Raw genomic sequence first — 14,538 nt, forward strand, 5'->3', positions numbered from 1 at the left:
AGCTACTTTTACAACTTTAAAGGGATCCTCAGGTGCATTAGAAGTGTTTCCGATACATCGGCTCCCAAGTCTCCCTGTCAACTTGTGTGGTTTTTCAATCATAATTTCCTAATTTTCCCAATGTTTTTCTCTCCTCTATTGCCATGTGAAACGACCCACTCAAAATAAACCATACAAGAAAACAGTGAAATTCAACACAATGAGCTGCCAAGTGCACAAAAGAAACAATTATTTATTTTCCACTACTGTCTTTCAGTTAGTGATTTTACCTCTTATTGGTTAACGGGCGTCCTACTGTCCCTTCAATACACGTTTCACTGGGAAAGCTCGGTGAGCAAATACAAAGACTGAAAAGGTTTTAAGCTTTCAAAAATACCCCCAAATGATCATCTCTCTGTTAGGAGACGTGGGGAAGAGTTTAGGATTCATCCTACATTTAGGGGATGCACAGGTGGATGGAAAGTGACTTAAACCCCCCCAAACACCGTTTCTTTATCCATAACTGTAATTTCTCACAAAGTTCCATCAACTGTTACAAACTCACTCAGTCCTGTCGCCCACTCAACTTCGCTGAAGACTTTCCCCCTCTATATACAGCAGTGTTGTCTCTCAACCCTTGATACCAGGGACCGGTGTGCTGCCTTCCTAAACTGGGGACCAGTCGTTGAGAAACACTGATATACAGGACCCAGCCTCCCTCTAGTGGAGGGCTGTTGCAACTCATCTTGAGGAACAAGATTTTACTATGTGGTTCAGAGAAGGACATTCTTATCCAAGTGGAACCCAGTCTGCGAGGCCAGTATGGGGGCAGAGAGGAGCACAGTGCCCCAAAATCCAATAAGGCCTCTCTGACAGGGAGGTGGAGGAGAAAGAAGGCGAGCGATGCATACATCTGTAGGCCTGCCCACCTGAAAAGCATGCCTCCTTTTGCCAAGCTTTCCCATGGCAGTTAGTGAAGAGGTTCCCTGATAGGAAGCATCCCATGGGAGTCAAGTAACTGAAAATGGTCTCATTGAGTTCCCACTCCCCTGGGAAGAATCTCCTTGATTGTTCAGCTTCTTCTGGATGCAAGGGGCATATATGAGAATGCACCATCCTGCACACCCCAGGAGAGAGAAGAGCTCTCTGCCAGTGGTGTGTCTCTCATTTTCTATGTGCACTGTGGCTAGCTGAGCAGGAATTCTGGGAGCAAGTGAGCTGATGGCAAGTCCAGGAAACGTATGCTTTACCAGTACTCCCTCCCAAACTAGTTCCTATGTAGGTCATTTTCCATCTGAAGCGGCATCTGATGAATGCATATGATGGGAAGGTCTGATAGCTACTTCTCAGAGAGAGGCTTGCAATAGGGACCCTTGGTGATTTTCATACTGAGCTGGGAAGCCCAAAGCTCTTCTTCATTGTATCGCTCTGGACATTCCAATTATCCAATTAGACATCCCAAAGTCAAAGCCCGCCTCAAATTGAGTCCGTGCATACTACCATAATCACCAAGTTCTGAAGCCTGGTGGGTTCTGGGGTCAGAAGGGATCAGTGTGAATTTTTGAAAACTGTCTTTAGAACAGACCGCTAGGATGTGGCCCATCCTGAAATGGGCACTCACATGTATGATAGCCTACGATGGAATCAATGAGCTCTTCTCTCCGCTCATAATGAAACCAACCTGGAGCAGGGCGCAGGTGGTTACTTCTTATGCAATGGGAATTTATCAGGAGATTGTCTACGGCAGGAGTCAGCAACCCTTCAGAAGTGGTGTGCCGAGTCTTCATTTATTCACTCTAATTTAAGGTTTCGCGTGCCAGTAATACATTTTAACTTTTTTAGGTCTCTTTCTATAAACTATAATATATAACTAAATTATTGTTGTATGTAAAGTAAACAAGGTTTTTAAAATGTTTAAGAAGCTTCATTTAAAATTAAATTAAAATGCAGAGCCCCCCGGACCAGTGGCCAGGACCCGGGCAGTGTGAGTGCCACTGAAAATCAGCTGGCGTGCCGCCTTTGGCACGTATGCCATAGGTTGCCTAGCCCTGGTCTAAGGAATGGCAGAATTACACTCCCTGAGGTGTGCTAAGAGACCAGAATCACCATTGTCTTTGTGAAGACTTAGTGTTGATGGCCTGAATGGCATAGCTCCAAAATGGTAATGCCACTACAGTGAGCCATAACAACTATTGTGACTCTCTCTCTCTGGTACAGTTATTCAGAGGTAGAGGTCTTACACACAGACCTCGCCCCTAATTTTGAATCATAAGGGTTAATGTTTTTATCTGAAAGTCTTATTCTTGTGTTGGGGAGGTTCAGAAAGGGCAAACCAGAGACCAGTCACAAAGCCTCACATCTTTTTAGAGACTAAAACTAAGCCATGAATTAAAAACCTTTACTTCTACTTTGAAGAGGGACAAGGAAAATTGCTTTGACATGCTGTTCCTGAACAGAGGTAACTGCAATTGTTGATCTTTTCAAAGGGCTCAACAGGACAAGTGGGATTTGAAGACTGTATGGGAGAGGGGTTCTCCGATAACAGTAAGCAGCCCTAGATTGTGCGAGTAACACTGCAGCCCATTTGATTTGATTTCTGGAGCTCAGAAAAAGACCAGACATTGCCGTTTCTCAGCCTTCTTTCTAGGCTGGTGCATAATTGGGAGTGCAAGGTCTCGTTGTCGCAGTTGTTGCTGAAGCAAGGTTGGATGTGATCTTGCAGATTCCTGCTGACAAAGTAACTTCTGGTGCAGGTGCAGTGTGAAAGGGCTTACTGGTCGGACTTGTGGAACATAATCCAGTATACGAAGGGCAAAAATCCCCCGGAAGGGATCTAGAGAGTCCCTGGAGGAACCGAGGTGGCATTATCTTGGTCTATTCTGAAGACCCTTGAAAAGCTTTGCAAGTGGCTCTCCAGAAAGTCTGAAGCAATCCAATGGAGCTCGTATCAGACTGTCTCTGGGGGTGGCATCTGCATCCAGTGTCCTAAGCACATGTTACCGCAAGCCAGAATTACACAACAGGGAAGGTGAACTGGCACCTGCCCGGTCATATAGATGACAGATCTAGGATGGTTTTACCTCCTTGAGCAGGGACAGGGCCTAGCTGAGGCTTGCTCAATTTGGGGTTGGAGTGAGAAGACATGGCCCCTTCAGAATGCCTGGCCTAGGTAAGAGGGAATCGACAGCCAGGGAGTGCAAGACAACAGCTTCTGTCTCCTGGCTTTGGGCAGTGAGGAGCTCTGAGGCAGAAGCAGCTATCCCAGCACTGACTGTGCTGAACCAGTCAAGACACTTCCCAGTTCAGGCAGTAACTTTTTTGCTGGGTTTCTCCTCAGTGCCTGCTGGGACATGGTAGGGGACTCGGGTGTTAATCTGACGGCACTGTTTTATTCAAGAGCCAGCCAGAGAGATACTGAGGGAGTGAATTCAAGGTGCTCAGGAGCTAAGCAAAGGAGGGCATAGACCTCTGGAGCAGCGAAGTGGCAGCTGCAGCCACACTGCTCTAACTGTTCCTGGAAGCAGCGCTTGGGGATTGCGCCACCTGCAGGGTCTCCAGGCTGCTCGGAAGGGAGGAACTGCTGGAATGAAAGCTATTCTCTGAGAAACAGCCAGCTGTGACTCTCACCAAGGGAGACACTGAACTTGGGCTGGTGGGTGACATGCAGTGGTTGTCCACTAGAGGGCACCTGGATCCTGTTTAAAAAGAAAAAGGAGTTTTCAAACCAAACTGCCTTGGAAGCTGCAAGGAAGGGCAGGATTACCCAGCAATACTGCCATACCAGCTGATTAACACTTCTCATTGGCGATCTTTTTGTACAATCTATTGCAGAGCCCTGAAGTGTGCCACTAGCTGCAGCAGAACATCCAGCATGAAAACCCATCCCATCAATCACAGCTAAAGACTTGTCTACACTGAGAAATTAATTCAGATTAAGGTAGGGTATGAATTTCAAGCAGAATAGCTTTTCCTGACTAACTCTCTGTGTAGACACTCTTATTCTGGAATAAAAGCATCCACACAGAAATTTAATCTGGGTAGTTCATCAGGAATAACTCTCAATGAAGACAAACCCTAAGGATTCACCAACTTTCTAAGCACCTTTTTTCCCCAATCCTGCAAAGGAGAGATTACCACACATTACATGTCTACATGATAGCCTCTCATTGTGTGCTACAGGAATTTAAATAGCAACGTTTCCACCGAGAGCCACAACATGTAAGACTTCAAAATTTGACAGCTGTCTCTCCTACATATCTGCAAGAATCTCTATGTTCTGCAATGGAATTTGAGAGGTTAGAAGAAAAAAATATTTTGTGCAACCTCAGGCAAGAGCAGAAACACTACTGGAGAGAGACTGGTTACGTATACTGAACTAAAATCCATGGAGGTTGCGTTACAATAATATATTTATCTTGCCTATGCAAATATTGTACTTTTGAGTTGTGGTATAATCATCATCTAACTCACTCAGGGTCTCTCTCTTTCAGTCTCTCTTTGTGGGCTATTTCAAGAACTGCTTACCTGCAGTTCGTGGTACTTGGTACTGCCCAAATAACTCACAAGATTACAATGCCAGAAAGAACCAGTTTGGTTAAATATAAGCCATATTTCACAGCTATGATATAATCAAACAGCTGAAAGAGCTGGGATGAATCTTCCTGGTTTGTACAGCACTCAGTAATCGAGAATACGTCACTTCCCAGTTACAAGACCAAAGCCATGACATGGCTCAGGGCATGCATGTCTACACTACAAACTTAAGTCGACCTAAGATAGGTTCACGTACAGCCACTGCAGTAATTACTTAACTTCCTTCTTTTGGTGGTGCACATCCTCACCACGAGCGCTTCTGCTGACTTAAGAGAGGCAGTGTGGGGGGCTGAGAGCCAAGGCTCTTAGCTCTGCGTAGCTCCCCACTGGGAACTCGGCAGCCCCCCCCCGGCTCTTGGGCTCCCGGCATGGAGCTCCCTGCTGGGAGCCCAGGCAGCTGCTGTGTTCCCAGCAGGGAGCCAAGCAGTAGCCAGGCTCCCAGTGGGGTGCTGGGCTCCTGGCAGGGAGCCAGGACCCTGGGCAGCAGCCCAGCTGGGAGCAGGAAGCCCAGGCAGCGAGCAGCCGGGCTCTAGCTGGAGCCCCCCACCTGCCCCAGGGTGACAGCCTGAACTGTGAGTGGCTCTCTTGTCAATTTCACGGCTCCACACCTCTCGTGGAGGTGGAGTTATTAGGTCGGTGTAGTAGGGCACTTAGATCAGCAGAAGCCAGGCTATAGTGTAGACACTGACATAATTCTGTAGTGCAGACCAGGGCTAAATAAAGGACAAACCTGGAACAACTCGGACACCATTTAACCAAAAGGATTGCTGATTCTAAACAAAATCAAACCTCAACCTTACCTACCATCATCTCATTGTGGTCCTGAAACGAAGCTGCTTGCAATAACTTATTTTTTCTTCAAGTTGATACCTTGGCAGAACTTTATTCTACACCAGGCTTCTCCAATCCCTCTTTTGCAAACCGATTAGGAACAGGTGGTTTAATAATCCCTTATAACTGTCCCAGCTGTCTTTTAAATCTTCATTGAGATGAGAGTTCCCTCCTTTCCCCATCAGAAACTAGTTCCAATATTAAGCTCTAAAGGGGATGAGGCCAGACTCTGCACTAAGTAAAGATGATGAATCCAGTGTTATCAGATGATAATTAAATCATCCCCAAACTCAAAGTGAACTGGGCATCCACTATGATGATGATGACGACAGCTTTCCCTATACTGTGAATACCCAAAGCCCCATTCTGCACTCACTGCATGATAGACGGGTGGAAGAAGCTCACTTAATTTTAACACCCAAATTGAGTTTGCATTAAAAATTAAAAACAATCTAAATGGCTAACAATCGTTATGGAGAACAGCTGTACGCAGGGAGAGCAAATAATTTGTACAGGAAGTGCTCTTAAATCACCTTTCACCCTGTGTAACTACTGGGCAGAGAATCAGCCACAGTGAATATGTGGCTAGGAGCAGAGTTTTTTAGGGAGGGTGGAGGGAGAGCCATCAGAGGTCCTTTCTGGCTGCTTTTAGGAAATGGCATAAGGCCCATTTATTTAGGCAGGCTTATACTTGACTTTTTTTTTTTTTTTTTGGTGTGCCCGTCTTTCTTTTCCACTGTGTGTTCAAAAAAGTACTAGATAAGTTCATGGAGGATAGGTCCATCAATGGCTATTAGCCAGGGCTGGCTCCAGCTTTTTTGCTGCCTCAAGCGGCGAAGCGGGGGGAAAATGGTGCTTGCAATGGGAGATCTGTTCTAAATATTAGGAGATTTGCCAATCTGGATATGTGTGTTCATCTGAAGAGTCAAAACAAGGTAATAACTGAATATTGAATAATTTCCTATTTTGTATTACACATTATAACAAAAAACCAGTTAGTCATCGGTCCCCTGAATCACTGTTGAGGAGTGAAATTCTCTCATGTGGGAAGGCAGTGTTTACAAGCCCATCATTCACATATGAACACACACATTATTTAGTTTAGTATATTATTATGAATTTTAGTCCAATAATTTTCTGTATATTTTTGTACATTCAATGTCTACAAGTCATTTCATTTCAATCTTTTCTAGGCACAATTTAAAAAGGCTAGTTGTTTTTAATGACATTACTTACAGAATTATTTAAGTCCTGGTTGGCCAGGGATGTCTTCATATAGCAATATACTAAACTCAACATCCAACTATGAATCTTCTTTTGATAGGCCACATCAATGTGAAATTTTCATCAATTGAATAGCTAAACATAACACAGCATAAAACTAATGCTGCTCCAGAAATTGCTACATTTGGTATAAAATATGAGATTGCCTTATAATCTATTAATTCCTTATTCAAAAATCTTTAACCTACAGGTTAAACAATATCTTAAAACATCTGAAAAGGTTATGGGTCAAGCCTACTTGCCTTTTTTTTTTATATATAAACAAATAATAATGCTTGACACTTTTAATATGCTTTTCTTCCATGCACTCAAAATGCTTTAGGAAGGTAGTTGAGTATTACTGCCAAGTTTAGAGATGGGAGAGATGGGAAACTGTGGCACTGAAACTTGCATAAAAATCAGAGTGAATCCCTGGGAAAAGCCAGGACTAGAACCCAGCTCTTCCAACTCCCCGTTCAGAGTTCAGTCTGGTGTGTGAAAGTAGCAGGTCTGCCATAAAAATACCAGGTGTGGATGGTTCCCAGAGTGTGCTCATCTTACCTAAATAATTACACGGTAGTTTAATTCTCAGCATGGAGAGAGAGTTCACCAGTAATTATTTCCATGTTGGGATTATATTCCTTACCCAGGTTTAAGCTTGAAGAGGATCCATGTGAAGATAAGGAAGGTGGTGGAGTCTGAGAATGGCCAGGTCCTTGACTAGGAAGAGGCATACCAACAGGCCCAGGAGAGGAGGAAAAGCCAAGGCCGTTATAAAAACTGTGTCCAATTGGTGTCAAACTGCTGGATGTCCTCTTGTACAGGTCGCTGCTCCCTGTAAGGGAGTCTCGGCGGGAGCCACTGCCAGTGTTAGAGTTTGCAACTGAAATGGGAGAGAATAAAACTAAATGAAATTTACAAACCGTTCAGGGTGATGGGAGTGTTGAAAAGTGTGTAATAAACAGAAAAATGCACCGGTGTCCACTTTAACTGTTTGGCACAGGGCTCCTCTTTTCATAAGTTAATGGGAATTGTGTATATGCATCCTCTGGCACAATCAGTCCCTAGGATGGTTTCCATCAATGCAAAGAGGCTGCCTGGCCCAATGCCGAGTTTGTTTAGTAGAATTTGTCGATCTAGTATCTCTAATACACTACCCATAAAAAAGGATTTTTACAGTAAAACAATGATGGCTCTTGGAGCTAGTAGGGGCCCAACAATGTAGCTTGTTCAGCCTCAGGTGAAGAGGGTTTGTGTCACCCTTGAATGAGCCTATTTGAACTATCAGGCACGGATGGGCTGTGGATGGAAACATCCACCCTGTTCAGCCAGGGGAGAGGTCAGCCTCATGGGCAACAGGATGATGAAGAACTCCCCCCAAAGAGCACTACAGTATTAACACAGGAATTGCTAGACTAGATCAGATCAAGCCTCCATCTAGCTCAAACTCCTTTCTCAGAGCGGACAATACCAGATGCTTTAGAGGAAGGTAAAAACCTCATAAAGACACAATTAGAACCTGTCTAATAAGGGAAATTTCTGTCTAGCCCCAGGCGGAAGTTGGCATAAGCCCTAAAATAGGTTTGTATCAGCCTAGGCCTTCCATAATCGATACTCAACAAGCACATTCAGTTGTGTTCTGAGCTGTTCCATCTCCCCCAAGAGACCAGCTAACATGCCTACCTGCCGTTCCAAAACCTCCCAGCGCAGATCCCAGCGTGGCGCCAAGAGAGCTGCTGCTTCCAAAGCCAAGGGAAGTGTTGGCAGCCTGGGCGGAGCCCTGAGAGAAGAGCGAGCTGCTCTGGGAATTGCTGCTCAGAGAGTTGTTGCCATAAAATGAGCTGGATGCCAGGTTGTTGGTAGGCTGCTGCTGGGGTTGGGGCTGAGGCTGCTGAGTTCCTAAAGGGCGAAATGGTCCATTTGTTGTTCCTGCCAGACCACCAGCTGCACCATTGGCTGAAGCTGCAGCTGCTGCAACCGCTGTAGAAAAGCAATTAAACAATATAGTCTAAAACAATCCACATCGGGGCTTAGAACTAGCAGGTCCCATTTCTTTACTACTGATTTTATTTACTACTCTTCCCTCTGGCTGACATTCGCCCCCCATGCAGGGAGTGGTCACAAAACGTATACACCTTCCACGTAAACAGCATGCAGTGCTGCATACACCTCGTGTTGATCTTCTGTCTCGTTACACAGCTATGGTTTGAAATCACTTTAGTTGTGCGACCAACACTGAACGTTTCTTTTTTCCAGATCGTTTGTAAGTGTCTTGCTCGTTTGCTGGCCTGCTACAGTATCCCCTCATCTCTCTGTGACAGCTGGTCACTGTATTTGGGTATGTCTTTTTCAAGATAATCACCATTTGTGGAGGGTTAAGCAAGAGGTAGCAAAAGCAAACACGAGCTGCTTCCAAGCTAAATGTTAAAGGGACAACTGTCAACTTGGATTAAATTTGAATTTTGTAAAAACTGAAGGCCAATAGAAATATGTCCACCCAATAAAAACAATTTTAAAAACAAGCATTCCCCTGACATGCGTGAAACCCCAAACACGCAGTACTAAGGATCTGACAGTCAAAATGACTTTGATTTTTAATAATCTAAGGTATTAAGTAACATTAGCCAAGGTTGTTAACACAACATTAATGCTGAGAGTTTCCTTTAGAAACGAGTTATTTTATGATTAGGGAACATTTTCCTTCCACTCTCCAATCATTTAAAGGTCTATGAAGGGATCTGGCTCAAACTTCCCCTCAACACCTCTCAAAATATCCTAATAAAAAAAACCCCCAAACACAGTAATCCAAAAAAATAAGCCTGGGAAATTTCAGTCCAAAAAGGTGACAGATATGAGCATAGTAAATAATTATAACGGAAATTGTTTCAAAATCTTCACTTTAGTAGGTGCCACCAGGTACTGTTGATAATATCAGAATTTTGCAAAGTGGTGCAAAAAGCTATTCTATGCTCACTCTCCAGTTACGTATTTTGAGGCTCAGCCCACAGAGTACAGAGAAAGTTCTCAGCAGCAATCCCTGTAATGGATCTCAGTGAGGGCAAGTGTGTCATCATTGCCAGCACGTCTACAGCAGAGTGCACAAACGCCATTCACAGAATCGTCCCCATCTTCCGCATGGATGGGACAGATTTGCACACACATTTCTAGCTATGTGGAACTTACCTGCTTGCGCTGCTGAGGAACTGATGATGACAGGAGCAGGGGCTACCAAGCGCACAGGGGCCCCCAAGCCATTCCTAGCCCCTGCATTCACCACCAGGGCACCTGTTTGGTCATAGTATGCAGCAGGAGCCAGCATAGGATAACCTAAGAACACAGAGACAAATTAACATATGCAACTAAGCCATCTACCACCAGGAGCCACTGACATTTCAGATTGTTTCAAGAAAAACTTGGATTACAGCTACAGGACACTTTCAAATATAAATAGGTGAAAAACGGCATAAATTCTGATTCTCGGGTCATGTCTACACTGCCCCGCAGTTCAGACTAAGGGTTGTGTGCACTAAAGTGCTGAGCTGTAACTCCTCCATGTGGACGCTGCATGTGCAAACTCAAAGGTGCTGAGTTCGCACTAAAGCAGTCCTACCAACACAACTTATTTCCCTTCCCTTACAGGAATAAGCAATGCATGTATAAGGCACCTTGTATACCACTACAGCTGTGTCCATACTTTAACTACAGTATCATTGTGCACGCGCACAAACACTACATTATAAAACTTGACTGATGCAGAATATCCCAACATCTGATCACAAAAAAACCTAGCTTTTACACATTGTGAATCACCACCCTCCCAAAGCCAAGGGCCAGATTGTCAAGAAAGGGCAACTCTCATTTAGATGCCTAACCCAAGTGACCAGATTTTCAGAAATGCTTAACATGTCTCAACAGGGGCTGAGCCCTTTTGAAAACTTCACCCAAGAAGTAATAATGCCAAATTCGAGGCTACCTATAAATCAAACACACCTTGCAACATGCATGTTATCTTTCACTCTATAATCAAAATAAAGCCTTCTACAGCTACACTCTAGTCATATGAAGGCCTATACCCATATGGAATTCCCAAGCAAGACACTTCACGCCGAAAAGTTATAGAATATTCACTTAACCTAACTCTGACCAACCAGACATACTTAGAACCGTTTAGCGGGTCAATAATGGCCTGTATACTTTACACAGTAGAATACAATACTGCAATTTATCCGTCAAGAGAGTTTGTAACAGTCTTGTGGGTCACAGCTAATGTTATGGGAGCTCATCTTCTGCACACCTTGGTGTTCTTGACAGTGAGGCTGCCTGCACATGCCCCCACAGGAACAGCTATTGGAAAGTAATGATGTAGGGTGCTGAGGAAGAAAGATGTCAGCCTAGCCAGGCTCCACAAAAGGCCCAATACAGTGAAAGATTAAATTCTCAGCTGTTCACGACCATCTTCCTCATTGGCTTCCATGGTACAAATAGAAACAGTTGCGACAAACCATATTAGATAACTTAATGTATTGTAATTATTATTTTTAAAGCCACTAGCGTCTACACAAAATCTTGGGCGTATTACATGAGGGTGAAATCCTAGCTCCATTACAGTAGATGGGGGTTTATTGTGACTAGGATTTCACCTAATGAAAAGATCTATAAAGATACGATAGATCCCAAAACTTGAAATTTCAACAGAAGTCATTAATTCCTTCAAACAGCCAAGCTATCGAACGTATCCTCTTCTGACTTTATAGAAAATTTAACCTGTATCCTAAGAGTAAGTGAAGCAGTACAGGAGAGAACATTTCTTTTCACCTCTGACAAAGGGATTTAAACCATCAGAAAGCATGGCTGGTTGAAAGAAAATCAGTAGCAGTTTATCTAGTGCGCTCCTTTGCTTAACGGGCATCGATAGAGTCCATACCTGGCATCCCTGCTGCCAGGCCTTGTCCAAAAGCAAGAGCAGAGTTTACTGCTGCAGCTGCCACGAGTGGATCAGTCTGCTGTCCCTGCTGGTTCTGGTTTGGAGTCAAAGGACGCTGACTGGCTCCTCCACGGAGAACCTGAGTGAGAAACAGGATCATTGACTAGTCTGTCTGCTTTGAGACTAGTCTACAAGTCAAAGTAACTGAAAACATTTCTACAAACTTTCATGAACAGTCTAGTTAAGAAGTTTATGTAGTGTTGTTTTGGCCATGGATACAGCCCAGGATATTAGTGAAACAAGGTGCGTGAGGTAATATCTTTTATTGGACCAACTTCTGTTGGGGAGAAAGACAAGCTTTCACTGAAGCTTTCAGGTCACCTGAAGAAGAGTCCTGTGTAAGCTGAAAAGCTTGCCTCTCTCACCAACAGAAGTTGGTCCAATTGAAGATTCTCTCACCCACCTTTTTTACCCACAAAAGCTTATGCCCAAATAAATCGGTTAGTCTTTAAGGTGCCAGCGGACTCCTCGTTGTTCTCACCCACCTTGTCTCTCTAGTTAAGTGTACAGCTTCCTATGCACTGTGACAGGGATTCTCAAAACTTAGTTGTACCACGACCCCCTTCTAACACGACCCCAGGAGGGGAGACCGAAGCCTGAGCCCGCCCAAGCCCCACAGCCCAGAATGGAGGGCCAAAGCCCCATCACCCTCTGTGTGTGGGGGGGAGGGGGGAGAAGGGGGAAAAGGAGAGGGAGAAGGAGAGAGAGCCAAAACGGAAGCCCAAGGCAGGAGGCCTGTAACCTAAGCCCCGCCACCCAGGGCTGAAGCCCTCAGGCTTCGGCCCCAGGTGGTGGGGCTCGGGCTTCAGCTTTGGCCCTGGGCCCCAGCAAGTCTAAGCCAGCCCTGGTGACCCCACTAAAATGGGGTCACGACCCACAATTTGAGAACCGCTGTGCGATGACAGATGTGTGACAATTAGTGTAGTTTTTCTTCTCTCTATTCTTAGTGGACTATGCTCTCAGTTACAAAGTCTTATACACACTGAAGACCTGATGTTAAAATGGGTACAAATGCTTTCATGATACCTAAAGATGCCCCAGTCAAGTTTACCAGACCTGACCTGGGAAAATTTCACTCATTAATCTTTTCACTCCTGTTTCCATACATCTCTAACTTACAACATTCTAAACAAATCTTTAAGAAACAGTCACTGCCCCTGGAAAAGGATGGTTATTGGTATTTGCCCTCTGAAGATAACACATCTGGCTATTGATGTGCACAGAAACTACACTTAAAGCTTACCAACTTGAGCAGAAATGAAGAAATACTCGGTTTAGTTCCTATAGGCTAGTGAGACATGGTGGCTTGGCTTGAGTTTTTCCAAGCTGTAGACCCATCTGTGAAACAGTGACCCCTTCAATGACAAGATCACACAACATCTTCTATATGTAGCCCTTGCGGTTAAAGTGTGTGATGCACTAACTGCTCTGCGGTTTATCTGTGAAAGCCTACTATGCAAGTGGTAATGAAAAAGTGTACACCCACTTGTGAGTTCAGCCTATTAAAAGCTGTCACTTGGTGCCACGCATGATACAGACATTTTACAATAACAGATCACATAGAAAGGTGTCTCTTGCCCCTCCACCCCCAAAGTTAATAGTGGTAAATATTTACTTGGTGCATCAACAGAGAGAAAAGTAGTTAACAGATTTTCACGAACGCTCAACCCACCTCCAATCTAAGTGGTTTCAACAGCTGCAGTGAACTGATGAGCGTGCACAATGCTGGTGCAATGTACTGAACATGCCTAATGAAGGATATGTCACAGCAAGTGAAATACTGGTATTTTTATGAATCTGCCGTCCCCTTTGGGATCACCCAAGCACCAAAGAGGAAGTATCCATATACATCATTCTAGCAGGTTTCCAAAAGCGCTGGCTCAGCTCTTCTGAGTACTTCACGGTTCTCATTACCGAACAGTGTTCTCAGTGAGGGCAAGTGTATCATCATTGCCATACTTTTGAAAACCACTAAAGCGCAGGGGAATGAGGGCAAAACTGGTATTTTTAAATGAAAAGCTAGGTTTCCCAAACGAGTTCTGAAAAAATCACAGCAACATGTGAGAAGCACTTCTTCCAAGGGAGCATCTGGGAGGACTTCCCTCAGAAATGCAGGGTCTGTCTCATGGGGGAAGAAAGGTTTGTGTTTAAAATATACACACACATTTTTAAGTCTAAAGCACTTTGGCCACTTTTGGGGCTGTAAAAATAATGAAAGATATTACAGGTTATATCTATGGGAGATGGTTTTTGAACCAGCCTATAATCACTGCAAAAGCCATTTCAGCATATACCTTATTTCAGGGCACAGGACCCTATTCTGAATGTCAAGCCTAAAGTGGCAAGTCTATCACACTTCGTTTCTTCTGCTTTACCAGTGTATGTCTTTCTCGATGTAAGTGTGGAAGCTCAATTCAACCTACGCATGTTGGTAACTTGCCAGGTGCAGAGGTTTGAAGACTGACTTTGTCAGGAAGCAAAAATGGTCTCTTTCTCATCACTGGTCCAGAATCAATGGAGTGAAAGATTATTGCTTTATTTTATCTGGAATGGCTTTAAGATGGTACAAAGCATTAGTTTCTGGCTCTAGCAGTTCTAAAGACAGCAGCTGCTAAGTCCAGATGCTAGCTATATAGTAGGGAAGATGGCATGTAGAAAGAGCATGTAAAGGTCCAGTAACTCTCAACCTGCAAGAGCTAAAAAGCAAATGCTTTATACCACTGCAAAGATGGTACCTCTCTGATTTCCAGCTGTATAATAGATTTATTTTGTTTCTAGCCCTGAAGAATCATTAGATACTGGTTGTTAAACTCTGTGCAGCCTGACTTGGTACTTGGTTTAGCAGTGGGTTTTCAGCATTAGTTCTGAACTAAATATAGCAGGTTCAA

At 44.2% G+C, this 14,538-nt stretch overlaps 1 protein-coding gene and 1 non-coding gene across 2 annotated transcripts in view; both read right to left on the reverse strand.

The window, feature by feature from the left end:
• The window catches only part of PUM1 (pumilio RNA binding family member 1), a 126,079-nt gene that overhangs the window by 18,672 nt on the left and 92,869 nt on the right, over positions 1-14,538 (reverse strand). Inside the window, exons 11-14 of the mRNA XM_065421820.1 lie at positions 11,591-11,729; positions 9,850-9,993; positions 8,350-8,646; positions 7,313-7,549 (exon numbers count right to left, since the gene is read on the reverse strand). Of these exons, the coding sequence (XP_065277892.1) occupies positions 7,313-7,549; positions 8,350-8,646; positions 9,850-9,993; positions 11,591-11,729 (817 nt within the window). The remainder of the gene's footprint in view (positions 1-7,312; positions 7,550-8,349; positions 8,647-9,849; positions 9,994-11,590; positions 11,730-14,538) is intronic.
• Positions 13,525-13,608, reverse strand: LOC135893948 (small nucleolar RNA SNORD103/SNORD85). The gene has a single exon (XR_010562343.1). It is a non-coding gene; the product is annotated as a small nucleolar RNA SNORD103/SNORD85 (small nucleolar RNA).

The sequence above is a fragment of the Emys orbicularis genome, chromosome 23 (assembly GCF_028017835.1).
Source record: "Emys orbicularis isolate rEmyOrb1 chromosome 23, rEmyOrb1.hap1, whole genome shotgun sequence".
In the NCBI taxonomy this organism is placed as follows: domain Eukaryota; kingdom Metazoa; phylum Chordata; order Testudines; family Emydidae; genus Emys; species Emys orbicularis.